The sequence below is a fragment of the Pongo pygmaeus genome, chromosome 8 (assembly GCF_028885625.2).
Source record: "Pongo pygmaeus isolate AG05252 chromosome 8, NHGRI_mPonPyg2-v2.0_pri, whole genome shotgun sequence".
Taxonomy (NCBI): domain Eukaryota; kingdom Metazoa; phylum Chordata; class Mammalia; order Primates; family Hominidae; genus Pongo; species Pongo pygmaeus.
The window spans coordinates 65,249,714-65,277,632 of NC_072381.2; the positions used below are offsets into that span (position 1 = coordinate 65,249,714).

Sequence of the window (27,919 nt, forward strand, 5' to 3'; positions counted from 1 at the left end):
TAGTTGTCATGGACTAACCCATCTCTTGCTCCAATTCAAGAAAGCTGTCTGTGAAACTTAAATGCTGTGGCTTCTCTTGGAACATTTCCCTATAAAGATAGGAGTGCCACACACTTCCTGAAATGAGAATGTGAATCAGTGCAGCCTAAAGCCCCAGGACTGCCTTCTCTGGCAATAGTAATACCTACAAATATTTGCGTATTTCAGAATCCTCACATTGATCCTGTGAGAAAGGTATTACCATCATCTCCATTTGGAATGACTGAAGAAACTGAGGAACAGGGAGGTTAAGTAATTTGCCTGACATCACCCAGCTAGTAAAGAGTAGGGCTGGGGTTTGAACCTGGACAGCCTGCTTCCCTGTGTCCTGCTGCCTCTCCATGTCATCTCTTGAGACTCCATTCTGCTCTAAACTCAGTGATCTCCTATTGTTTGTATCTTCCTCCACCTTTCCCTATAAGTGGAGCCAGAGCACTGTGCTCATGAAGGAGAGGAAGAGAAAGGCATGAGTTTCACTTTGGGGCTGTCTCCTCTCCCCTCCTGCCCACCCACTACCCCTGAGGGTCCTGGCCCCAGGATTGAGGGGAAAAAGATGGCAAGGGGACAAAACCATTCCTTCCTTTATTTTTCTCATTTGGTTAGACTAGAGTTCTAATTCCCTCTTGAACACTTCTAGCAATGAGAGGCTCTCAAGAACAGACAGATGAACCACACCCAGAGTGAGATTTGTGCCTTTTTTGTGGATTTCAACATTTTCTTCCCCTTCCTGGCTCCATCCTTTAAAGGTAGTTCCATGGAGAATTGTAATGATCTGCTAAACTTGAACTTCCCCGCTGGGCAGCTCTCACCTGCAGAGCCTTCTATACCCTTGCAAATGGAACCACCTGTTCCCTTTCACACCTTAGTTGGTCTGCCGCACAACACAGAGCAGTTCTCTGGAGGTGATTTCTTACTTATCAGTGAGAGGCACAGTAGAGCCCCACGTGACCAGTTCTGCAGGGTGCATTCTGTGTGTTTGTTTCATAGCTTTGACTTGGACTATTCACCCTCAGGAGCCTGTATCCCACTGGAGGGAGTTAGGGCTGTCTGCATTCAACCTCGGATGGGGTCTCCATATTGGAAAGAGCCTTACATTCAAAGAGATGGGGACAGTTTGTCATGCTTTTCTATTTAAATATGAAAATAGAGTACTTAATTATCTTCTTTATTGTAAATGCTCATATTTTAAAGAGGATTCCATACTTTAGAAGAAATGATTGAGTATTCAATAGTTGAGAACAAAATTTCAAGAACTAAAAACAGCTCAGCACAGTTAGTGACCTGCCTCACTGTCCATTCCTGTGGCCCGTCTCCATCGGTTCATTCACTCACTCGGCAGGCAGGCATTCTCTGTGTTACACGTTAGGCATGGTGCTGGGTTGTGTTGGGTGCTCAGGGTTCATTGGTGAACAGGCTACCCTCGGAACCTGTCCTCATGGAGTTTACAGTCTCAAGGAGGTTGCAAGCACTGAGCAAGGGTACAACTAAAGCAAATGCCAATTACACATTTTTAATGTGTGCTGCAAAACCAAAAATGACTAAGATTCTGCAACTGAGAAAAACAGGAATTAGTTACACTGGATAAAGTAGTCCAAGGAAGCGACACCTCAGAGGAGGAGATGCTAACGCTTGTTCAATGACCTTGACCCAGCTTGCATTACCCATTAAGCTGGGAGAGCTAACGCTCTTGCTTTTAAAATCCAGGTTATGCAAGCCCCACTTGCCAACATAGGTCTTCAGTTCTACCTCCACTAGAGGAAGTCTTAAAAACTGATTGCTCGCTCAGACCCCAACCTGCCTGAGCAGTGCTTTCTTGACTTATCGGGAGATGGCATCCTGCGTATCTTCCCTGCTTCCTGATTATTGGGTTATTTTTAAACTCTGTGTCTTTCCTTATATCAGAATTTGGACTCTCCTTCTCACTCAGACCCTTTGTTCCTTCCTGAGACCACACACTATTCCCTCCTGCCTGGCTGTCTTGTATCAACATGGAATTCCACTCCATTTCCTCCACCACACGCATGTCGTGTCCACCAGGGTTCTAGACTGATTTCTAAAGGATTTGGAATTTTAAATTGTCTACTGTGCCAGAGCATGGATTATTTCTTTACAAAGGCTCATTTAATCTACGGCCCCATAGGCTACCCTACCTTAAAGGAATTAACATGAGTCATGCCTTCATGTCCATCCATTCCACATGTGTTTACCGAGGGCTTGCTACATACCAGGCACTGGGGACAGATGCATTTCTACACATCCATAAAAATCTCCAACTATACCACAGCTTTTCTGAGCTACACATCATACTATTTGGCCATCTAAGTGGTTGGGAAGTCCAATATCAGAGCTTATTGAAACCTCTTCTCTTGGTTCTGAGAGAGTCTTGCTACAACACCATTTCCCTCTCGACTCTTTCTGGGAAGGCATGGCCTCTAGCACTTGGGAATTGGATTTGAGATGATTTCATGTTATACTGACTTGGCCCAATCCACAGGCCTTTCCTTTCCTGTTTACTTGTGTCTTGGGCAACAGTCATTCTCACTTTTCCTTGCCTGCAAGGGGCAGACTGCTCTCATGAGGGGTGTTTCCTATAAAATGTCATTTATGATTTCTCTATTGCAGACATGGCTCTGGTCGAAATGTGACTGAAGCTTTGCATCCTACACAGACTTAGATCCCTCATCAAGTAGCCATTCAGCCCTCATTGCATGAGCCACGTGACTTCCCCAGCCTGAACCCCTCAGCAATGTCTTTGGATTCCTAGATTTTAAAAGCCATAAATTAGCAAATCATCAACATATCACCAGGAAGGATCATCTGGTAGCGATTCTAGTCAGAAGGAAACACAGGCCCCAATAACCGATCTTCACAAAGATATGAAGAACTGTAGACAGACAGATACAGTAAATAAGAAGACAAATAGATAATTCAAGTTGACAGAACATCTTGGACTGATTAGGCATTCTGCTTTGATTAGCATTAAACTTCTTGGGAACAGGGAAAACAAAAAATGAGCTTGCCCTAATACTTTGGAAAAATGACCTCTTGACTACTTCTGAAACGCAGTGCTGAGGGGTAGATACCCAAAGCGCTTGTCATTAGATGCCATGTCTTCTGATGTGATGTGCTAGGTATCCCTTCCTGATGAGAGGGGTCTTGGTGGGCATGGGACGTGGGCACTTCTTTCTTGGCGTCTGTTTTGGATTCCTCTAAGCCGTATCTTCAGTCCCTTTCAAACTTGAAGCTCTATTTAAAGAGACTTGGAAGCATATTAAATCAATTTCCTGATAATACTGATAGAATGAAGCTCCCCTCCTTTCCTGCTGTCACTCTTCCCTTCCACACACTTAGCAAAATGTTCCAGCTATTGTTCTGAAAACAAGAATAGAAATGTAGGTGGGAGATGAACTGTGTACCTTAAAAAAAAAAAAAGTCATATTCAAGCCTAGATTTTCACTCTCAAATATTCTTTCTTCCATTAAAAAATAATTCGAATATAATTTCTCAAATTATAATTGCTGAAGATTCTGATCAATGGCTCCTTTGATTGGGTGAATCCTTGCTGGGTAGATTCAGAATCTCAGGAACAAGTGCAGCCATCCAGACTAGGTTGCCCCATGTTTTCTGTCTTCGTACCATGTCATTTACTCTGCTGGACTTCTTTCCAGAGCTGTGCAAAATGGTTCCTGGTAGCTTTGGGGTTCCTTCCATGCTGCTGTCATCATACTATGAAACTAAACCAGGAAACTTTCTAACTGGCCAAGTCCAGTGTCTCTTTTTATTAAAACATTATAGAGGCCAATACACTGTGAGAGTTGTGGAAATCTGATTCTGTTGTCCCAAGGGTTCCAGTCTCCACAGCCAGTACTGGTGTTGCATCACAATGGCCTGCTCTCACCCCCAGAACCACAGGGACTGCTCCAAATATGGGTACCAGTTGCTGTAAAAGTAATCTATCTCCCCTCCTTGTACCTTTCTAATAAGAGGACATGGGGGCAGTTCAGAGATAGATATGTGCCCATCTCAGTGGGAGCTTATATGACCTTAGCCATTGACTCCAAAGGCAAATGTCAGGTAGTGTATAGAACAGCCTTAGGAAAACTCCCATTCTAACATATTGGCTCAACAAACAATAATTTGAATCCCCACCACGTGCTAAGCTCTGTGCTGTGGGTAAAATGTGGTTCTTGCTCTCCTGGAGCTTATCTGAGATTCTGACCAATCAGTACCACCCAAGGAAACAGTGGCAGTGAAACAGAAGCTTGAGTATGCAGGAGCGTCTTCCCAGTGAAATGCTCTTTTTTCAGGAATTTTATTCATTGAAATCATGGAAGTGTAAAATAATCATGAAAGCAAGAGACATTAGAAGGAAGCCTCCCAAAAGCATTTGATAATTCACATTGTTGAACATACCCATTGAACAGTGGAGGGCATAGGTAATAGCAGAGTGCCTTGTTCACCTAAAAGCTTACAGACCCGGTAAAAGAGGGGTGCAGAAAGATTTGGGAGGGTTGGGAATCCGCCGATGTGATCCTGAGGTCCACTCCTTTCCAGACCCCACAAAGGTCCTGCTATGGCCTGTCATGCCTCATATCATGCCTTCTTTTTTCCTTTTCTTTTTTTTTTTTTTTTTTTTGAGATGGAGTTTTGCTCTTGTTGCCCAGGCTAGAGTGCAATGGCGCAATCTTGGCTCACCACAACCTCCACCTCCCAGATTCAAGCGATTCTCCTGCCTCAGCCCCTTGAGTAGCTGGGATTACAGGCGTATGCCACCATGCCCAGCTAATTTTGTATTTTTAGGAGAGACGGGGTTTCTCTATGTTGGTCAGGCTGGTCTTGAACTCCTGACCTCAGGTGATCTGCCAGCTTTCTAACTTGTAGCTTCTTCCAGTCCCTGTGTGACTAACAGATGCTGGAGGTCTGCTGGGGCCTATGCAAGAATGTTGGGTCTACAGAGTGAATGGCTAGCAGCTTATGTTAGCTGTGGCAGCACCCTTGGGTGTGGCTGGAGAACAAGGCAAAGATATGTCAAGTTGGTTGTCATTATGAGAGGGTCAGTCCCAATAGTATGTGCTTAAGGACCATGATACATGATTCACCAGGGGTGTTAGGGAGGGAGGTGGGGCTCGCTTTGTAAATCAAAACCCTCTTCTGGGCAAAATTCAGAGCCATTTCTTTGCTTGGACTCATTCTCCCTCTATTCCACCTTCATCCCTGAAGAGTGAGGCTGACCTTTGCCTGCCTTAGTCTTCTCTCAGTCTCTGCTTGTACAGAAGCAGCATTAAAAATGAAACTGGGCAAATCTGCTTTGATCTGAAAAAAGGAAAGTGCCATTTAGCTCCCTGATTTCTCTGTAAGAGCAGAGAACCATCTAGCATTGGGAGAGTCAGGTCAAGGGAAGACTTGCTTATTTTAAAATGGCCAAAGGCCACCAAGCCCAAAGTAATGGGATGAATAAGATGCAGAGGGGTGAGGGTGTTGGGGAGGGAGGCATAGGCGGAATCAGTGCAGTTTGTGAGGGTTCAGCAACTGTGGAATTGCTTGCTGAAGAAAGCTGCAGAATTCCCCTTCCAGGGAGGAAGGAAGGAAAGAAAGGAAAGGAGAGAAAGAAACCTAAATGGTGGTAATACTTGCATACTTAGTGGTAACAGTGAGAATTAGGTGAGAAACCAAAGTGAAGGTAAACAAGTCTACCAGTTAGGATTCTCTGGTTGCAGGCAACAGAAACTTATTTTTTTGCTGACTTAAGAAGAAAAGGTTTTTTTTTTTTTTTTTTTTTTTTTTTTAAAGGTTAGGGTACCTTAGAGATTCCAATGAAAAACTGAAGAGCAAGATACCAGAAAGGACAGAAAAGAACCAGAGACACAGCTCTGACATTGAGGAAGCAGAAACTTGGGAGTAGTCATTACAGGGTTTTGTCATCAGGTTGAATCAACTCCCACTGTGATTAGTGTCAGCCCATCCAAGATTTAAAAGTACTAATTGGCCTCACTTGGGCAGGAAATCTTGACTAAAGGTCCCAAGACTGTATGTAATTGGGAGACTGTATTTAATTTGGGGAGGAGCAATTCCCCAAATTAAAATGAGGTGCTGCCCACAGAAGGGAGGGTGTATGCAGGACAGGCAAAATCTACCAATGTCCCCCACACTGAGTTTCTCAGAATTTAAAGACTTGGACTGAGGTTCCATGTAGACTACAAGCTACAAAATATGTGTGATCATTTCTCACCACGGTCTAATTATGGAGGTCTAACTGTGATTTGGGATGGTGGAGGTGTAGACACAGATCCCTCTAGGGTAGCTGAGGTTCTGACTGTCTGCATGCGATAAGATGCAAAGTTCTGGCCCAGGTAGGACATCCCAGTATTCCCCACTGGGGCTGCCAGTTGTCTGTCCTCTGACCTTGGGGCTCTGCTTTAGAGGTGCCTTTGCTGCACTGTTGGGATCTATTTGCTCAGATTCTGCCCCATTTAGGGAAGCAGCAGCACAGCCTGCCACATCCAGAACAGCTCCATTGACAGCTGGAGAAGATTACTTTATTCACTTCCTCACTAGGAGGGAGAATGCATTCATTGCCTTCCTTTGTGATTAGCAAAGTACTAGATGTGTCCATGGATGGGAAATTATCTTATTGCTGAACCTCCTTTTTTTAAAAAAAATTATTTTAACAGGAAATTGTGATAGTCAGGGTTTGGAGTTGTGGGACTGATACACACTCTCATTTGCTTTGTTTTTATTTTTCTTTATGTGTACAGATCCCTTACAAACTTGAAATATGCTAGTAGATTCAGGGTGGTGGAATAAGCCTATGGTCTAAAAGGCTTGCAGTGAACTACCTGTTAGTTTTCTTCCACACTTACCATGGGATAGAGTCTCCAAGATGCATACTTTGTCAACCAATCCATCGGTTAACAAATAGTTCCTGAAAGCCCAGCAAGTTTCGGGGGTTCCAAGCTGGGTCCTGGGGTAGGGTGGAGGGATGAGGCAGCACAGCCTGGAGTTAGGCTTTATTTGCCCATGATGTCTCCCCTATCTTTACTGAAGTCAGTCCCTTTGAGACATTGAGTAAAGGAGGAAGTGGGAAGGTGGGAGTTGGATTAGTCTTACTTTTTGGCAGAGGGGGGATTGAGCCTCAAGGGAAGCGCTGGGAAACAGTAACCCTGAAGGACATGCCCCAAATCAGGGAAACCTGCATTAAGACTAAGTAACCAAGAAAAGCACTACCAGGTGAGAAGGAAAGGAAAGACCAGCTTGCAGGAGTGTCTTGGAGAGGTGGTGATGCAGACACCAAGGGTTCAAGGTCAACCTAGCGGGGCAAACGTGAAGCTTTGGTGCTGACCAGTGTGTGGTTTGGGTCGTTGGGTCTCTAACCCCCCACACCCTGCTTCCTGTATGATACAGTGCTGCTGGTTCCCTTGAGAAGTACTTCTTAAAATTCATTCCCATCATGTCAGGGGCTACCAATGGTGAGATGCATTTTGGGAGGAGCAGGATGAGGAAAGCACGATTAGAAGGCTCAGCAGAAAGACAGAGAGAGTCTAGCATATGTATTTGATATAAATATTATAGTTTTACAGAGACATCTAGATCAATATGTGCCACATTTCATCTACCTCTTTGACAAAGTGAACACAATGTATTCAGGGAAAGCTGTATAGGATTTTCAATTTACTCTGTCTGATTTATTGTGACAAGATAGCTCTGGGTTTTTTAAGTTCTTTATACTCGTTCCAGTAAAAATGGATATAGTATCTTTAAAAATAAACAGCCCCGAGCTGTGCATTTTACATTGTCTTCCTAGAGCGAGGCTCCACTAAAGAAAGATCTAAGGCCTCCCCGCCCTCGCAGAACCTGATCGCAGTAGGATTTGCTGCCGTCCCTTCTCTTTGGCTTTTTTGAGGGAGTGTGGGAATGGTTGGGGGCAGTGGGGAGAGTAAATAGGGAAATCAACTAGGAAGCGACTGCAGATGTCTAGATAAGGTATGATGGTGGTGTGAACTAAGGTCGGACAGAGAACTGGAGCCCTGTGTGAGGATTCATCAGTGTCTGGTGGGTGCAGCCCAGTCAGCCTGGGCCTCTTCATTTTAGTGACTGGCCCCAGGTCACTGAGAACTCACCCCCCAGTCTCCCAATTCCCAGCTTAGGGTATCCTCCCTGGCACCAGCTGCTTTCTTTCATCAGAAGGCATGAAACTGAGGGAGGTGTTGTGCTCCGGATCTGGCACTCATATTGCAACCTGTTTCCACATCCAAGAGAAGAAAGGTGCTAGATTAAACAATTGCCAAGGGCTATTCATTCGGATGCGGAGATAAACCTAAGAATGTGGGAGGGGGCCCACTGGTGACTATTCTATGGTCACAGTTTCCCTTTTCAAAGGCTACTGGCTCTAAGAACCAGTATCTGAGGCTTGTGAAAAGTATGTAGATTTTCCTTGTCATAGACCTAAAAGTCATCTTCAGTGGCTCTCTGGATGCCTCAGTCACTGCCCTCCTGTCCTCTTCTGCCTTCTGCCTTAAGTCACTTCCCCTAGGTTGTCCTGTATACCTGTGGAATTGAGCTCTGAAACTGAAGTTCTGGCTCAACCTGGGCATGCGGGCTTTCCTGGCCCATCACCGAGAAGAGAGTAGAAGGATTGAGGAGAATGTGTGGGATTTCATTCTGGAGGCGGTGATAGTTAAACAGCAGGAGAAGCACACCCACGTATATTTAGTGAAGATATGCACATGAAATAAGTAACTGGCAAATTTATGGTGACCCTCAATAGTGTTCATAATCATCAAACATTCTTCTCATGAAGTAATTCTTACTCCTCCAATGCCATGACCCACCAGCACTGCCCTTTTCAGTTAAAGCAGCCCATATTTACGGAGCCCTGACCCAGCACCAGGCACTACTTGCTCACACTGGGTGAGTAATTCCTCTCCAGAAAGTGCCGTTGGATACTATTTTGGCATTGAAGATGCTTCCTTGTGTGTCTGAGGTGGATCTTTTATTCTAAGCCATGACCTGTCAGCTTATGTTTATTTTATGTTACCTTTGCCCAAGAAATATTTGTTTACAGATCCAGACCTAGTGTTTAAAACCAAAAAGTTCATCAGATCAGAAATGGTTATTGATTGAGGATTATTGGTCATCTTCACAAATTGAGTGGTCAGGCCCTATAGAAATTGGTCAGGACAATTGCTGGTGGTCTAAAAAAGTTCAGATGCACATCCACAGATGGGGAGAGATTTAGCTACTCTCATAGCTGAACTTTCCTACATATTCCCCATTGTAAATGGATCATTAAGATTCTTGTTATCTTCTAGATTCCGGGCTGGTGAGGAAGTCCTGAGCTGTACATGACATGTCTAAAATAGACATTTGTGGTAGGGCACGGTGGCTCATGCCTGTAATCTCAGCACTTTGGGGGCCGAGGTGAGCAGATCACTTGAAGTTGGGAGTTCATGACCAGCCTGGGCAACATAGCAAGAACCTATCTCTACAAAAACCAAAAGAAAATTAGCCAGCTGTGGTGGCATGCCTATAGTCCCAGCTACCCAGGAAGTTAAGACAGGAGGATCGCTTGAGCCTGGGAGTTCAAGGCTGCAATTACCTCTGATTGAGCCACTGTACTCCAGCCTGGGCAACAGAGCAATACCCTGTCTCTAAAAAATAAATAAAATATAATATAAAATAAAATGGACATTTGCATCACTTTGCAGCCCCTTGGCTTGCCCCAATCATGTGGCTTCAGTTAAGTTTGGCTTAGAGTTCCTGACCAGTGGAACTTATGATTTCTGCCTGTAATCAGACTTTGCTAAGACTATCATGATACTGCCTATCCAGCCAGACTCTAGTGATCTTGCAAAACTGTGATGGTTTATCCACTCCAGTCCCCAGACTAAACATCTCCCTTGGCCAGTGGAGGACCCCTCCAACACCCCCTCCACCACGTATCCAGGAGGACCTCTGTGGGTCCATTTCTGCTTGCCCTGAAGGAGCAGAATCTGAGATATACAAGCCTCTTTCCTTTCCACCACCACCTTCATCTTAGTGGGAACTGAAGTGGGAGACCCAGATTGCATCCTGGGCAAGTCACTTTTACTTGCTGTGGGATGCCAGGCATATGACTTAAGGAAAGAGTTTCAGAGAGGTTACCTGAAAAGACTCAGGTAGTGAGAACACGGGGTTGTTGAAGGATTAGGTGGGATTGTATAGGCCACAGAATACTTTATATTGGTTACATCCTAATTTACAGATATCGTATGGCACTTACCATTTTATAGTGCTTACCATGGGCCAGATTACTTGGCCCTTCCATGTGTCATCTCCTGCGATATCAAGATAACTTCATGAATCAGGCGCTAGCTCTGGCCCCTCAAAGGCTCTGGTTTTTTAATTATAAAATGCAAAATTGGTACATTGTCGAAGACTAGTTATTTAGTGTCTGAGCTGAGTTAACACAGGGCTATCAGTGTATGAATCTCACATGGTAGATATGTAGGTGTCATGGAACCCAACAGAGATAACTTTGGATGGGGATCTTTTTTGGCATTCTTCAAATCATGCCCTGTGAACAACCATTACTCTGCCTCCAATGAGGTCACACCTTGCTCTCTATCTTAGCATATTTGTGATGATTTCTCTAATAATTGAGGATGCAATAAATTCTAGTTCTCTTCTTCCTGCAATAATATCCTTCCCCAAACTACGGCCCTAGAATCTTCAAAAGTCTTGAAAATATTTCTGGTGAATAAATGTTCCCCATTCACCATCCATCCCTCATGCTCTTGCAGGGCCCTCCTCAGACACAGGCTGGCGGAAGCAGATCTCCTAATACCGATTGCTGAGTTAGAGGCAGCTTCTCCCCATCCATCAATTCTAACTGCATTCAAACATTTTCAATATGTGGGCTCCTTGATAACTTTCACTGTATGGAAAACAAAATGGAGGGAAATGATTATTGGCACAAAAGGGGGAGGCCATAAATCTTCAAATCAGATATGGGACAGATTGGAACAATATGGGTTCTCCAAGGTTGCCATGATAATGTACCTAATAACTCTCCTTGGGCAAAAAGGCAATCTGCTTTCAATCAATCTCACTTTTTTTCTGAGCAAAAATACCAATTACGTTGAAGGAAGATTTTTTTTCTTCCTTTTTTGATAAAGACAGCTCTCCACCCCAGAAATCATGCTGTGGCTAAAAGATATATATTTTCAATTGTCTAGAATGGTATTGGATAGCTAGCACCAAATGAAAAAAGTCAATCCTTTTTTTCTCCTCACTCTTGCCAGCATTTGTCTACTTCTTAAGAGAAGTGAAAGTTAATTAAAGGCTTAAGGGATAATATTGATTGCATTGGAATATATTTTATATGTACCCAGCACTTTTTCAAGGAAGAGAACCCTGACTTTTTCTAAGGCTGAATAAATCAGCCAGCTGAGCTTTTGATTCAAGGGTGAGAGGGGGGAACTCATCTTTTCCCCTTGCACTTCTCACACATCTTTCCTAGGCATGAATGATTTCAGAGAGGAGGAGGGGATGCTGGCTGATGTTCATTCAGTTCTTTGCATCCTGGGTAGGAAGAACGAATGTTCAGGCATTTCCCTAGACCTATCATTGATTTGAGCCTAGCTTTGAGTAATAACCAGGCTTATGCTGGTATAGAACTTCGAACTTTACAATGCCTGGCACAGGAGGCTGGCTAGGTGGTATTAACCTCTCAGCTTCCTGCTGCATTGAATGGGAATAAATACCTTGCCGACACCCTTGGTCGCAGAGCAGGGAATCACATCTGGCTTACTTTCACATCTAAGTGATGAGAACAGCCTCAACCACATATCTGTCCTGTGGAGATATCCACGCATTGGATTTGGCTTTGCTCCTCATCTTGGAAGTCTATGTGCAGAGGATGTTAGAATGGCAAAGTAGCCCTATTGTCAGTTGCAAGGAAGTTAGGTCAGTAGGGGAATTCTGTTTCTCATTCACTCCAAACATATTTGGCAAATTCAAAGTCTGAAATCTTATTCAGAACATGCAACTTTATTTGAAGTATTTTGTCCATGTAAATGTACATGTGCCACAAGAAACATTTTGAAATATATGATAAAATGCATATCATCCAAATGTTCTATCTATATTGTGTATTCTGATATACTGTGTGTCACACTATCTTAGCCTCATACTACTCGCCATATACTAATGAGGGGGTTAGTCATATGGGCTTTGGGCATAAAATTTGGGAGGGTGGCTAAGGGACCTTCATCAACCTAGCAGGAGAGCAAAGTGATCATGTTAAGATGTCTCTTCTGAAGTAGCTCATTGACACTCTTCCCTCACCTTGGTGGCCGCTGCGTGCCTGATTGCTAAGCGCACCACCGTAACAATAACAGTCTATAATGGTGATATTATTAACTGCATCGTGCGTATTATTGATTTACTCTTTGTTCTGCATCATTATCCTTTCACCAATGAGTTTACTGCATTATTCTCACATACTTAGTCAAGCACCAAATTACAACGAAAGGGCAGACTCTTATAATGGCATCTAATGGAACATTGCATAAGCCATCATCACTGCCTCCTATTATGAGCCACCTCCAGCCAATGAGCTTTCTGCCTTAGTGGAATGTGCACAGAGCAATTATGAAGTGCAAGGGACATGGCCATTCTAAATTTTACCCAGGAAATTACCATGCTGCATGTTCACCACCTGCCCAAGTCTCAGAGCTCAGCTAGAGATTCAGATGCTGTCACTATCAGCCTGGGGGGCACGGGGACGGGAGTCGAGCCTCTTGCTACATACAGTCTCTTCACTAGAAGCCAGTGGTTTTATCTCCACAGTCAGTCCCTGGCTTTTTTGTCTTGTGGCTGACTCTTGCATCAAATGCTTACTCCTGACTGGGCATTATGTGGCACATATAAGTGGCCACGACATTGCCTGGTGCCAAAGTCAGATTGGCCAGGAGCCCAGAGCGGTTGGAGGGACTGTCAGTCTCAACAGTTGTGGAAGAGGGGCTCATCTCTTCCGGGTGAGCCACTACTTCCGGAAACAGAAGTCCAAACCACCCTCAAACAAGGCGAGCAATTCCAGCCTCATCCCTTCCCGGCATCTCCCCAGATTGAGGTAAATTCCTTTAGTTTTCCTGGAAATCCCAGGCACCCTAAGGAAGCAGCCCTCTGGGGACGCACAGCCAGCTGGCATGATCTGCCATTCCATAGGCATCCCAGCCCCATTTAGTCCTGAGTAATGCTAACTTACTGTAAAGTGTTACATGCCCCCATAGTCGGAGGAGTTATAGTGGAAAAATGCAAAAATTTCCTTTTTACTGCTTATGGCCAGCAGAGCCTATAACGTGTCAGGCCGCACTTTAGCCACCCTGATAAAAGTCTGCTTTCTTACACACAAAATCATCGTTTCAGCAAGATTTGTTATCTCATTACCTGATAAGCTCTATGTCATAAACCAAGACTCATACAGTAAATCTCCCCGGAGGACGCTTTGTGGGCAGAAAGGGAGAGATATGAATCTGCAAGGGACTTGATAATGCTGCATTTAAGCACAAGCATAATGTCACTTATTGTTAAATGCATAAAACCACTTGGCCAAATGGTTGGGCTTTTAATAGGATTTTGTGCAGCATCAGGTGAGAAGCCATATGCCTTTTCTGTCTAGGAGTCTCTGAGCACCTGCTAGCACCGCTGCTTTGCCTCACTGCCCTCCGGGGATGGGAGCTGGGCTTTTATGGAGATGGAGGGAAGAGATGAATGCTTCCCCTGCAGCTGCCTCGCTTCTGTTGTCTTGCCAGGGGGTGGGATGCGGGGTCCTGTCGTGGTGCCTGTCCTGATCTAACTGGCCTCTCCTGTTCAGGCACATTGTGGTCTGTGGACACATCACTCTGGAGAGTGTTTCCAACTTCCTGAAGGACTTTCTGCACAAGGACCGGGATGACGTCAATGTGGAGATCGTTTTTCTTCACAAGTAAGAGCCTCTTACTGCTGTTAGACCCTCTGCCCAACCACACAGCCTGCGAGGGACTCCCTGAATGTCTATGAGAGTGGAGGTCTTGGGGAACGGCACTGGGGATGGGGCCAGAGTTGGATAAGCCATGATCCCTGTTGGCCTCATTGGAGAAGATATTGCAGAACCAATGGAAAGGGAAGCAACACACTGGTTCAATGATGAGAGCAGAGTCTGCCTCTGTGGAGGCGATTCTGGGACCACATCTGAGTTTATCTCTGGAAGAAATAATAGTGGAGCTCATTGTGGGTCCAAGTCATCATCATTGTCCCCTTAGCAATCTGGCGTGTCCACAATATCTGCTGTGGGATGATTAGCTGTATAGTGTGGATACGTTAGGAATGCAGGAGTGAGTTGGTGACCAAGTAAGACACCAACTTAAGAGGAAGCAGGACAGAAGGTAATAGTAATAACAACTGCCACTCCTAGGAACCCCCAACGTGGGACCCTAGCCCATCACTCTGCATACAGGCTCCCATTTACTCCACAGAGAGAGTAAAAATACATATGCTGGACTTAGATTCCCTGATCTGAATCCTGACTCAACCAACTATTGGCTGAGCAAGTTACTTAACCTCCCTGTGCCTCAGCTTCCTCATCCATAAATCATGGAGATAATAGTAGTTCCTACCTAGTTGGGCTGTGATGAGAATGAAATGAATTAATCCATATGAAGTGTGCAGAGCAGAGTCAGGCATGCAGTAAGTCTCAATAAGTGTTAGCTATCAGCCTGAAAAATAACATATATTTGGTTGTATAATCCACTTAGGAGGTAGGTCTTATCTTGTGTGTTTTACAGGGGAGGAAAGCAAGGTATCTCCCTTCTACCCGATGCTGAGGTTTTCAACTTTGCCTAATCCTCTTTTTAGGTAAAAGGTAGTCTGCCCCAGGAATGGAGAAAATTAGGGGGCTCCATTATGGTGACATGTGTGGTACCATGGTCATCTTCTTTTATGGAGATGGGGCTGTCATGGGGCCAGTCCTGGCACCACATTGCCAAGTCCAGGACAAAGCTAACATGTTTGTGCTGGCTTGACGTGCTGTTGACTACCCAGCACTCGGTCCTACTCTGAGGTTCCACTGAGGTCGGCTTCCCTACAAACTCCCTGTTTGGTGGATCGCCTTCTTCTGGCATTTGCTCACAGAATGCTAGATTTCTGACTTGTCACCATGTTGGGGCACTAGCATTTCTCTTTTCTGCACTGATTTCTCCAAACTTTGAAAAAGCAGGCCAGGCTATGTTAGCACAGGAGCAGGTACCCACAGGTTCCATTCAGTGCTTAGCCACTGATTACCTGCTGTGTGGCTCATCCTCCGCTGAGTGTTTTGGAAAGTTCACTAGAGGTATAGTGTGTAGGCTGTGCCCCCACATGAGTTGGGCATTTCAAGATGAACACACATACAACCATTAGAGACAACATCAACCCTGTGTTATCCAAGGGATGCTGAAGTCATTTTGATCAGGTGGCAGAAGTGACTGGGGACATCTCTTTCAAGGAGCATCGTTTATGATATTACCCAGGCAGGCTTCCGAATAAGGTATGACTTGTCATTGGTCTGAAAGACTGGTCAGATTCACATAGGCAGCCAATTTTCTCTCATCCACTGCTTTAGTTTGAATAAACAAGCTGGTAAGGTGTGGTTGCTCATGCTTGTAATCCCAGCACTTTGGGAGGCCAAGGTGGGCAGATCACTTGAGCTCAGGAGTTCGAGAACAGCTTGGGCAACACAGTGAGACCCCATCTGTACAAAAATAGAAAGACTAGCCAGGCATAGTGGCGTGTGCCTGTAGCCCTCGCTACTCTGCAGGTTGTGGTGGGAGGATGGCTTGAGCCTGAGAGGCAGAGGTTGCAGTGAGTCAAGATTGCACCACTGCACTCCAGTCCCTGTCTCCAAAAAAAAAAAAAAAGGCTGCTAGTGCTTCCATTGCTAGGATTCACCTTTGTATCCCTAATGTCCATCAATGTCATACTTATAGTAGATGGCCCAGTTAATTAATTAACCTCTTGAAGCTCTGGGTTAATAACATACCTTCCTATAGGGTTGTTTTGAGATTTAAATGAATTAATATTCATCAAGGCCAGGCGTGGTGGCTCACGCCTGTAATCCCAGCATTTTGGGAGGGTGAGGTGGGTGGATCACTTGAGGCCAGGAGTTCAAGACCAGCCTGGCCAACGTGGCAAAACCCTGTCTCTACTGAAAATACAAAAATTAGCCGGGAATGGTGGCACATGCCTATAATCCCAGCTACTCTGAAGGCTGAGGCACAAAAATCACTTGAACCTGGGAAGTTGCAGTGAGCAGAGATCCTGCCACTACACTCCAGTCTGTGTGACAGAGATAAACTCTAAGTAAAATAAAATAAAATAAATAAATATTATTTATTTTACTTATTTATTTATAATACTATTTTACTATTATTTATTTAAAATGTTACCTGCCATATAGTAAATCTTAGAAAACATGAACTATTATTATTATTATCATTATGGACTTCACAAATGTTAGGCAAGTGTTGACTTATCACAGTACCTGGAGTATAGAAGGTTCTAACTAAATATCATCTCCCAGTGCCTAGCACGGTACCTTATCGACAGTCTTTTTCATCTCTGCAGAATTAACAAATGAATAAATAGGTCACTTGTTTAATCCTTGTCCTCCAAAGAGAAAGATGTCAGTACAAATCAGCACCAAGAAGTGTGGTGAGTCGCATACACGTGTGTGAATCAAGAACAATAATGAGAGTAAATTAAGTCTGTCTGTGGCTCCTCAGAGTGATACTTTTTGATCCAGGCCTTGGGGGATGAGAAGTCCATGAGACACAGAAGCAGAGATAAGGTTCATGATGGAGGGAACAGCAGGATGGCTCTCCCAGGGGAACCTTTGGCTAATCCTTGATTGTATGAGTCAGGGCTCTCCAGTGAAACAGAGTCAATAGGAAATATATATATCAATATATCTAATACAGATATATATAGGTATCTATGTATTGATACATCTATCTATATCTGTATCTATCTATCTATCTATCTATCTATCTATCTATATATATCTAGAGAGATTTATTAGGAAGAATTGGCTCATTTGATTACAGAGGCTGGGAAGTCCCACTGCCTGCCACCAGCAAGCTGGAGACCCAGGAGAGCTGGTGGTGTTTGAGTCTGAAGGCCAGAGAGTCATAGAGCCAATGTCAACCCCAGTCCAAGGACAGAAGAATGACAAGAGATGCCCAGTTCAAGCCGGCAGGCAAGAAGCAAAAGGGACAAATGCCTCTGTCCTCTGCTTTATTGTTCTCTTCAGACCCTCAAAGGACTGGATGATGCTCACTCCCACAAAGGAGGGCAATCTACTGAATTCTCTGATTCAAATGCCATTCTCATCCAGAGACTCTCCCAGACACACCCAGAAATCACGCTGGATCTGGGCACCCTCTGGCACAGTCCGCATAACATGAACCATCCCACTAGTGGCTCAGCCCAGCTTCCCTATTTATAAGATAGGAATTCCATTCATACCAAAGATAAGACATTTGCCCTGAGGTCTTGGCCTTCCTAAAGCCCATGAAGCTCTTTCTTTTCTGTGGTACTGGTTTGGTTTTCAGTTGGGCTGGGGTTTTACTTCTCTTGAGTGTGAGTCTTTTATTTATGGCAAGCAAAAGGGTGACTGTAGGTCACAGCCTCTCCCCAGGGCTCCCTGTAGAAATTAGAGAGGAAGGAGCCCATGGAGGCTGAACCCCCCGAGTCCATTAAATTAATATTGATTTCTTCTCTCCCTGTGTAGCATCTCCCCCAACCTGGAGCTTGAAGCTCTGTTCAAACGACATTTTACTCAGGTGGAATTTTATCAGGGTTCCGTCCTCAATCCACATGATCTTGCAAGAGTCAAGGTAAGGAGGAAGAGGTGACTTCTGCTTTTATTCCATCTTGGTGGGGGTCTGAGGGGAGTCCTGACTCTGTGCTGAGGGGACACACCTCCTAGGTTGGCCACGAATCATCTCCTAAACACCTAATGAGATCAATCACATACCAGCAACCTTGACGTCACCCTTCCACTGGTCCCAGGACCTCCTTCTGCTGGCATATGCAAGACTACCTATAACCATCCCACACTTGGACTGGCCATAACATGAAACTTGCTTTGCTGGATTCCTCAAAATCAGCTACTCATCAAGGAAGTAGACCAGTTGTATGGACCCAGTAGTCTTTATACAACATAATAATCAAGTAATTCCCATACTGAATACTTAAGTTGGACTCAATATAGCTCTGACATCTATTATTCACATCTGAAAGAAACATTAGGCTAAAATACAAAATAAAATTTTACTAAGCTATAAAAGATTTGTGCTTTCTTTTTTCCCCATCTAAGACTCAGGGTGTAAAACTAAACATACAGTTATCTGATATCATTGATAATGGGTGAATCTTTTTTTCCAGAACCTGGTAATTTAAAATCGTCTTATAAAGCACACCTGAGGCTTAGAAGGGAAAGGTACAAGGCAAAATGGCATCTGCTACTTTACCTATGTAATATAGATTTTGTAAGCATGTTCAATATTTGGCATGCCAGGGGGTGTACATTAATATAATGAATTCACTGAAGTCTAAATGCTAACTGTGGTCACCGCATAATTCTGTAAATAATATAATTGGCCAAGATGAATAATCCAAAAGGATTTGGATAAATTCTTTTTTTGCATTATTAAAGAAATCAGAGATGATTTGTAACATACCACGGAGGATATTATGGCCTCCCTCAAAATCCAGGAATGATCTATTAAGTACAACATACCAAGTAGGACAGATTGCAGACCTGAGCCAGCATAAGAATTCTTATGCTCATAGAGTCCAGTTAATCTTAATATTATCCAGACATAACCCAAGTTATTGCTTATGTAAAATCTTATGAGAACATAGGGACAATTGTTATTGTTTGTGGACCTAATTTAAATGCAAGCAATCATTAGCACATCAAACTCATGGTCCCTTCTAAGGAATAAACCCCTGTGGGCTCATGTCTGGATAAGTCAGTAGGTATATTTTGAGTTCAACTGTAACACATTATTTCATACATAGATTTGTTGTCTTTTGAATATCTGAATACTAATTGGATACTAAGCAATATGGTGATGTTATCTGATTTAGAGCTCTGATCTCTTCCCAGCCTATAGAAAATGAAGATATAAAAAGGTCAGATGAAGGACTTCAGAGTGTACATTTCTGAATCCCCAGTACTCAGTTAACTTGCTAACTGGAGAGAAGGGATTTAACCCACCCACCTCCAACTCCTGATAGGAAGAATTAGGATGATGGTGCAGATGGTTGAGAAAGGAGGTGGGGAGGAGACTGAAAGGCTTAATTAATTGTTATTTAAAGAAATCTGGAAATCCTACAAGTAAGCAATGATGCCAAATGAAAAGTATAATTACCAAGGTACATGTTGTACCCTCCAACAGCAACAAGATGAAATGTTTATACCATAACAAGAACTTGCAACCTACACTTTTGACAAAAACTATAATCTCTCAGGCTCTCAGGTTTGTTTTTTTTTTTTTTTTTTCTTTGCAAAGCACCAGCTTCCCCAAGAGCTGTCAACAGAGAGAGACTACAGTCGAGCGTGGCTATTTATATGTTTGTGTTCTGTGATTTTTCTATTTGGTGTCTTAGATAGAGTCAGCAGATGCATGCCTGATCCTTGCCAACAAGTACTGCGCTGACCCGGATGCGGAGGATGCCTCGAACATCATGAGGTAACTCTTGGGGTGCTGGGGAAGGCCCTGGGCTTGGCAGTCTGTGGCCGTTCATGGCCCTTTTGGGTCTTCTGCAGAGGACTATCTCTATGAGGCCTTTTTGCCCCACAAGCCACTGTACAACTCACCAGCTGCATAGGCCTGGGGGAGCCAAGGCTGTCTGTGTGGGTTGGGGCAGTGGCACACAGGGTGTCACCAACAGGAAGCTCACCCTCAGCAGGTGGCAGCTCTGAGGCTTACAGCTGGCCTTGGGTTTGAGATTCCTTGAGACAGAACTAGGAAATAGATTGAGATGGGTGCTGGCCTGAATTAAAGTACCATGTTCCCTAAAGGAAATGGGCCTGAGATATCTTAACTAAAGGCAGATGCCCCCAGGGGACATTTTGCAATGTCTGGAGATGTTTTTGGTTGTCATAACTAGGGGACCGTGCTGCTGGCATCTGATAGGTAGAGCCCAGGGACACTGCGAACCACCCTGCAATGCACAGGGCAGCCCCCACAACAGAGAATTGTCTGGCCCAGAATGTTAATGATGTCGAGGCTGAGAAAACCCTTATTAGGGCTTTCCAAGTGTGTCTACGGCATATTGATTCCTATCAACCCAAAGGGCAGTTTAGTCACCAGTTAGGCTGTTTCATCCAGTTTCCCAAAATTAATGTTCTTTCTTGAAAGCCTTTTCAGTGCTTTTAATACTAATATGCATCTCTGAGATAACGTACTATAGAACACTTTCCAAACCTATTTGACCATAAGCCTCTGCTCCTCTCCCACCTTCCCCAACCCATGTTTTTTTCTTTTTTTTTCTTCTGTAGAGACAGAGTCTCGCACTATCACCCAGGCTGGAGTGCAGGGATGCAATCATAGCTCACTGTAACCTTGAACTCCTGAGCCCAAACGATCCTCTCACCTCAGCCTCCCAAGTAGCTGAGGCTATAGGAATGTGCCACCACACATGGCCAATTTTTGGATTTTTTTTTTAGTAGGGACAGTGTCTTGCTATGTTGCCCAGGCTGATCTCAACGAACTCCTAACCTCAAGTGATCCCCCTACCTGGGCATCCCAAAACTCTGGATTACAGGAGTGTGCCACTGTGGCCCTGCCCTGCCCTCCCTTTTTTTTTTTTTTTTTTTTTTTTACAGAACACCTTCTAGGGGAGGTCATACTGGGAAACACTGCCCAGTGATTTTTGTGCACATGGGTTAGGCCTGTCAACTGCTAATCTTGGCCCCAACACCAACACCTTATTCTTTTCTTAATTCAGAAAAAAGCAATTGTTCAGTTTTTGTTCCTTGCATAAACCCAATAGTCACATTGTGTGACAATGAAATGACTAAAAAGTCAAGGCATTTTGCTCCAGGTAGTTAGAGGCCCTTTGGAATTTGTCTTTTCTGTAGCATAAATTGCAGAAGAGTTAAGAGGGCTGAGAGGAAATGATAAAGGGAAGCTTCTGGAGAGATGAGCTAAGTTCAGTGGGATTTCCGTCCCACTGCATTCCCAGAAACTTTTACCTAACTGTGAACAGCCATCTTTCGGGCCAAAGGTTTCCCCTCTCCCTGTGGCTTGGTTTACTGCCTCCTGGGAACTTACCTTAAGTTGAAGGTCAAGAAGTTATCTTTACATCCTGACAATGTTTGCATTGCCTTTGTCTTTGCTTTGCATCAGTGGCCCCAAGTGACCGGAGCTTCCCCATCAGTGAGGTGGGGGAATTCCTCCAGTGCATTTCAGAGGACCCAGTCCTCCCTTAAGCATCTGGTCCTTGTGTCTGGCAGGCAACATCTGGCACCATCTTCTCTTGCTGCTCACTTTTCTTTGGCAATATGCTTAGTGAGGTCATTTTAAGGAAGTTGATGCGTGAACTCTTCTAAGCATTGGGCTTGCCAGGCTGCGGAGAGAGGGTGGAACAGATTCTGGCTTCACACCTGGGCCCATTCGTGAATCAGTTACAGCTGCACAGTGGCTACACCAGCATCAGGGTTGGGTGTGTCACTTGTTCCTTTCTTTGAAGTAGGAAGGATTTTCAACTTTTGACACCTTTTTCTGTCATTGGAAATGATTTAAAAAAAAATGTAACCCTTTAAGGAACCTGGCTTCACTGTCTTCAAAATTCCAAATGGAAAACCAAAAGAAGATGAAGCTTAATGTTTTGACTCCACAGAGATGTTTGGGGCTACCTGAGTAATAGTTTTGAAATGGGTGTTTCTCTTAATTGTAGTATTTTATTTAAACCCTAACTGTGGTAGGGTTAATATGAAGACACCTAGGTACTAGGGTGACTGGCAAGATGAGGAGGCATAGAAACTACTCGTCAAGGGCCGGGCTCAGTGGCTTACACCTGCAATCCCAACACTTTGGGAGGCCGAGGTGGGCAGATCACCTCGGATGAGGCCGAGGTATAGCAAGAGGTCAGGAGTTCAAGACCAGCCTGACCAACATGGTGAAACCCCGTATCTACTAAAAATACAAAACTTAGCTGGGTGTGGTGATGTGTGCCTGTAATCCCAGTTACTCAGGAGGTTGAGGTAGGGGAATCGCTTGAACCCGGGAGGCGGAGGTTGCAGTGAGCCAAGATCGCGCCACTGCACTACAGCCTGGGCAACAAAGCCAGCGAGGCTCCGTCTCAAAAAAAAAAAAAAAACCAAGAAAAAAAAGAAATTACTGGTCAAAGGTTGTATCAGAAATGTAATTAAGTAGAGCCAGAACTGAGGCCTTGGCTGCAAAAAGAAGTGGGAAGTTCAGGGTTAAAAATGGGCTTTGTCTTTCTCTTATTTGTATAATCCTCCTTCCTCCTCAGTTTAATGAGACCAATCTGCCTCCTTTGAAATTAAAATGTCAAAGATCCATTTGAAATGAGCTAATGCAGAAAACTGGCTGAAGCTGTGAACTGCAAGGCAGGGCTGACAGAGGCTCAAAGTCCTTGAGTTATAAGCATGGGCCAACACAACACTTTTTCAAAAATAAAATGAAATCCTTCAAGTGCAAAAACCCAGGGTGAATTTGTGCTAGGAGAGGCTGTAGCATGATCCATTTCCTAAATTCGTAAGTTGCAGCTTTTCAGATAAAGCTGCTCCCTGGCTGCCTTCTCTTCATTTCTGCACTAAAAGGGGTGAAGTGGGGAGTGTTACTGGGTGGGAAGTTTGTGGGGGCGGTCATAATAAATGCACTTGCATTTCTGATTAGGCTTAGGAGGTGGGCCTTTCTGTGGAATTCCATTCTTTAGCCTTCCTTGTCACCGAAGGAAATGTACAATGTCACTTCTGACAGACTTGGTAGTGATAAAAACCATAACTTACACGTGGAGAGAACTTTTAATGATTTCAAAGCATTTTCACATCTGGTCTCCCATTTGCTGCTCATACCAAGCCTGTGAAGTAAATAAAGCAGGTACTGTTGCTCCCAGTGTCCAGATGAGGAAACAGGAACAGAGAGCCCGGGGTTTTCCTAAAGGTCGCGCAGTTCATTAGTACAATAGCTGTGACTGGAACCCAGGTGTTTCCATTCATCTGCGCTTTGCCACTCCCTTTAGCACCATGATCGATGTGAGGAGGACATGTGAGGGCTGGGGTGGGTGCAGGCCATGCTTAACATTGAGTTTGGACTGAGGGCAGGTAGGAGACAATTTTCCACCAGATCGTGACCCCTGCAACGCCTTGGCACTTATTTTTAACCAGCGTTTAAGTCATCGTTTTCTCTATTAGCTATGGAAGGCTGAGTCCTTGATCTCATCCTAAGAGCCCTGCTTAGAAATCATTTTTTGTGATAGTGGCCAAGCATGTGTCACAATTAGAACCATTTGTCATCCTGCTTGTTTGATTTGTCATTGTTGTCTCAAGTTGTTAACTTGGAGAATTGGACTCAGCAGATTGTTTCTGGGCTAGTCCCTAGGTGTGGGAGATTGCAAACCTCTGGAGGCCCCATGATTTGGGCTTGCTTTTGATGTCTACATAGGCAATAAGCTGGCAGCCCCTGTTCCAGGCCCCCTACTCCCCAGTACGCACATGCATACATCCCATCCCCAATGCATTCCAGGAGGCCCTCAAATTTTTCATGTCCAGGACACAGACTGTGGCTGTTTTGTGATTTTGTTTTCACACTAGCAAGAGGTATGGTGGTGGGAACACTTTAACCTGGCCCAGTGTCTGCAACCCCTCAGGATAGCCCTGGCTGCTGGTCCTGATGCAGGATAGGGGAGCCCCAAACTGGGGCTTAGCCCATGAAGGTTTTTAGCTTCCCCCAGAAAAGAATTCAAAGGCAAGCTGGTGGTAGGGCAGAAGGAAACAGCTTTATTGAAGCAGTAGTATTACAGCTCCGTGACTGCTCCTGCAGAGTGGGGCTACACCATAGAGTAGCAGCTCTGGGCAGTTCTGCTGTTGTATTTATACCTACTTTTAATTGCATGCAGATTAAGGGGCAGCTTATGCAAAAATTTCTGGGGAAGGGGTAGTAACTTCTAGGTCACTGGGTCATTGCCATAGAAAGGCAAGTCCCATGAGCCCAGTGCGGATAGAAGCAAGTTCTTTGAGCTTTCTTTCTCACTGTCCACCCTGACACTTAGGCAATCATATTAAAGGGTTTCCTCTTTCCTGGCCTTCTTTGTTTCTCGTGGTGGCTTCCCCAAATTGTATGTAGAGAGAGATGGAACTGGGTCTGGAATTCATCCATGCATTACAACTTGCTTTCAGGAAAGGACCTGGTATGTGCCTGTAAAGTTATGTCACTATGAACATATTCCAAGAGATAGTTGATTTCACAATTGGACAACAGGCTTGAAATAGGAAGCATTTCAATCCCCTATGATCTAGTAATAGTAATGTTCTAGGGCCTAGAGGATATAGGGAACCTCCTGGGTGTTGCCATGGCAATGGTGAACTGACAGGGCACACTGCTGGGCGTGTCCAGTGAAAAGTTGCTTCTGCCTCATCCCTGTTTCAGCTAGTCTTCAATTTTGTCTGGTATCTGAGCCCTGCCTCTGGAATCAAGTCCTGCCTCCTACCTCAGTCACATGGGTACCCCATTTGGAGACAGTAAAATTGATCTTTTGGTCAGACACCATGCATAAGGCAGACCTGTCTCAGCATTGGTTCTTTCTTTTTCAGAGTAATCTCCATAAAGAACTACCATCCGAAGATAAGAATCATCACTCAAATGCTGCAGTATCACAACAAGGTAGGAGTGCGAGAGCCTGCTCCAGGTCTGAAGACCCATCCACAGGTCCAGCCTCTTCTTCCTCATTATACAGCCTCACACACACACACACTCACGTGCCCACATGTGCGCAACTCGAAGACCTGGGTAAAGAGGTGTGATTGTTAAAAATCTTCCTGGGACATTTCTTTCTTTCTTTCTTTTTTTTTTTGAGATGGAGTCTCGCTCTTGTTGCCTAGGCTGGAGTGCAATAGCATGATCTTGGCTCCCCACAACCTCCACCTCCCAGGTTCAAGCAATTCTCCTGCCTCTGCCTCCTGAGTAGCTGGGATTACAGGCATGCGCCACCATGCCAGGCTAATTTTGTACTTTCAGTAGAGATGGGGTTTCTGCATGTTGGTCAGGATGGTCTCGAACTCCCGACCTCAGGTGATCTGCCCGCCTCGGCCTCCCAAAGTGCTGGGATTACAGGCATGAGCCACTGCGCCTCTGGCCCATTTCTTTAGTCCAAACAACGTGTTTGCATTTGGTCATTGGAAGGATGCTCCTTCATGTACTGATTCATTCATTTGGGAAGTGTCTATTGGAACCCGAGGATCAGAACTATTGATTTACTCTTGGATCCCATCCATACTTAAGTTACAACAACTTTTATTTGTATGTGCTGCGGTCATTTATTTATTCAGTAAATATTTATTGAATACCTACTGTGTGATTAGCACTCTCCCTGACACCGGCAGGAATATCAGTGAAGGAGAAGCCCTATTTTGTGTCCTCTGGGATTTAGCAGTTAACGTGTAGAATGCTCCAGGCAAGTGAGTGATAGGATTTCTCTATCTGAGACCAGGTGAACTAGTGAGTGCATAATGCGCTCTGTAAGAGTGTAATGTGGAACACATTCCCAGAGTCGAGATGAGAATTTGCAGAGTTGAATCAGGAAAATAGTAAGCTATCCAGAGATTAAAGAGAAAGGAATTTTCCTTGTGTTATAGCTTACAGTGGGGGATTGATTAGAAAGAAGACAAAAGTCAGAGTCTATGCTGTTTCTCTGTGATTACTTCTCAGTAAACCAGAGTCCAGTGACTCATTCAAAGGCAGTGCTCCTTCTCTCAGCCAGTCAGTAAACTTCCAAAAAAACAGCTTTAGGGGAAGGAAGGTGGCACCTTTCTCCATTTGATGCGGTACCACTTATGCCCTTAATGAAACCTAGAAACCGGAGGCTGCCCAGTACCTGGAGCCAGGTGTCCTGTCTGTACAGAATAACTCCCTGCTGGGTTATGTGTGACAGCGTACCCCCTCTTATGGGCCATATTCCCTACGAAATAGGCAGTCAGGTGATGCAGAGAAAACCCCATTCTGCCAAATGCACCAGCGCCATGCCGTTATTTCTTAATTGCTGGCAAGTGCTGGCCCATTTTGCTGTGTGGAGGCCCATCAGAGGCTGTCACTGAGTGGAGCCTGCTGTCAGTGACTGGCCCACCATCCAGAACGGCTGACTGCTGCCGCCACTGCCCAGCCCTCGGCAGGTGGCTCCCTTGCAGAACGTGTTGTTCTCCAGCCAACAGATTTGGTGGTGGGCACCCAAGGTCACATTCGCCTGTTTGTCTCTGGAAAACCCAAGGACACTGAAGAGATAAAGTGAGGATATTGGTAATGCACAGGCGTCAAGCTGGAGAAGTTTTTGATGGCAGCCCTTGTAGGTGGAGGTGAATTTTATTAGCAAGGCTGTGACTGGTGACAGCTCCTGCAGCAACGAGCTCTCCTTCTTTCATTTGTGATCTGAAATTTCATTTAGTGTGGGAGTGCTTTAAGCTGTTGTTTAGATTTTTGGCTGAATTTAGATTGAATAGGAAAATTAATGTTGTATGTTTAGAAGGGGTTGTCAGTTCCTTTTTTTCTCTTTCCAATGAGTGCTGATGCAGCATCTTCAAGAAATTAAGGAGGATTTTAGCTGTGGTTCTTGTCCAACTCAAAGCAGCTCAACCGGCCTGGGATCCAGACAGTCCCTGGTCAGTAATCACATGATCATAGCAACCTGAATGTCTTTGGCAAACCTCTGTGTTGTAATTATTCAGAAACAATGAGGAAGATATCAACCAATTCATGATTATTTACTTAAAACACTTTTTGTTTAGAACCATCCCAAACTATTCGAGTTTTGGGGTTGGGCAGAATTGCTTACAGATCCTTGGATGATTAGTAAGGACAAAAGGAATATAGAGTGACTTTGACACAGGGCATTTTGTTGTTGTTGTTCTTTCATATCTCTCTTCTAGAGAAAGAAGAAAACGTCCACTCATCATTGTTTGTCTTTCGTTCCTTGTAGAATTGCAAATGGACATTCTTCACCCTGCTTCACAGTTTTGCTCTGTTTCCTGAGATGCTTCCTACTCTTTCAATACATTTTCTTCCTCTTCCCTTTCAACATTTTTTTTCTGCCTTTCTTGGCATTTTTTGCTGCACTCATCCTAGATGCTTAGAGATCTCCATGCATTACAACTTGCTTTCAGGAAAGGACCTGGTATGTGCCTGTAAAGTTATGTCACTATGAACATATTCCAAGAGATAGCTGATTTCATAATTGGACAACGGGCTTGAAATATGAAGCATTTCAATCCCCTATGATCTAGTAATAGTAATATTCTAGGGCCTAGAGGGATGTAGGGAAGCTGCCTACTTTCTCTCCATGTAAAACTGGCCCTGAGTTTGTCATCATCATAATTGTAGACATTTGTGTCATATTTTATGGTTTTAAAAGAGCTTTGACGTCCATTACCTTCTTTAGTACTCATTGGACCATCTGTGCATTTTAGCATCCCAGGGTAACTTCACAGCAGGGCATCTAAGCTCTGTATAGACAGTGCAACTCTGCTGGGCACAAATCATGGCCACCACTCTGCAGCCAGCGAGCGGGGAGACAGAAAAGCTTACTGCCACTGACTCTTTAAATGGAGCCACAGCCCATTGAACCAAACTGTTGTTCC

The 27,919-nt window shown here is 44.4% G+C and overlaps 1 protein-coding gene across 15 annotated transcripts in view; it reads left to right on the forward strand.

Moving 5' to 3' along the window:
* Positions 1 to 27,919, forward strand: part of KCNMA1 (potassium calcium-activated channel subfamily M alpha 1) — a 768,905-nt gene that overhangs the window by 533,912 nt on the left and 207,074 nt on the right. For all 15 annotated transcript variants that reach the window (XM_054435608.2, XM_054435610.2, XM_054435633.2 and 12 more), the window contains 4 exons: positions 13,895 to 14,005; positions 17,825 to 17,930; positions 19,711 to 19,793; positions 24,887 to 24,956. In XM_054435608.2, the coding sequence (XP_054291583.1) occupies positions 13,895 to 14,005; positions 17,825 to 17,930; positions 19,711 to 19,793; positions 24,887 to 24,956 (370 nt within the window). The remainder of the gene's footprint in view (positions 1 to 13,894; positions 14,006 to 17,824; positions 17,931 to 19,710; positions 19,794 to 24,886; positions 24,957 to 27,919) is intronic.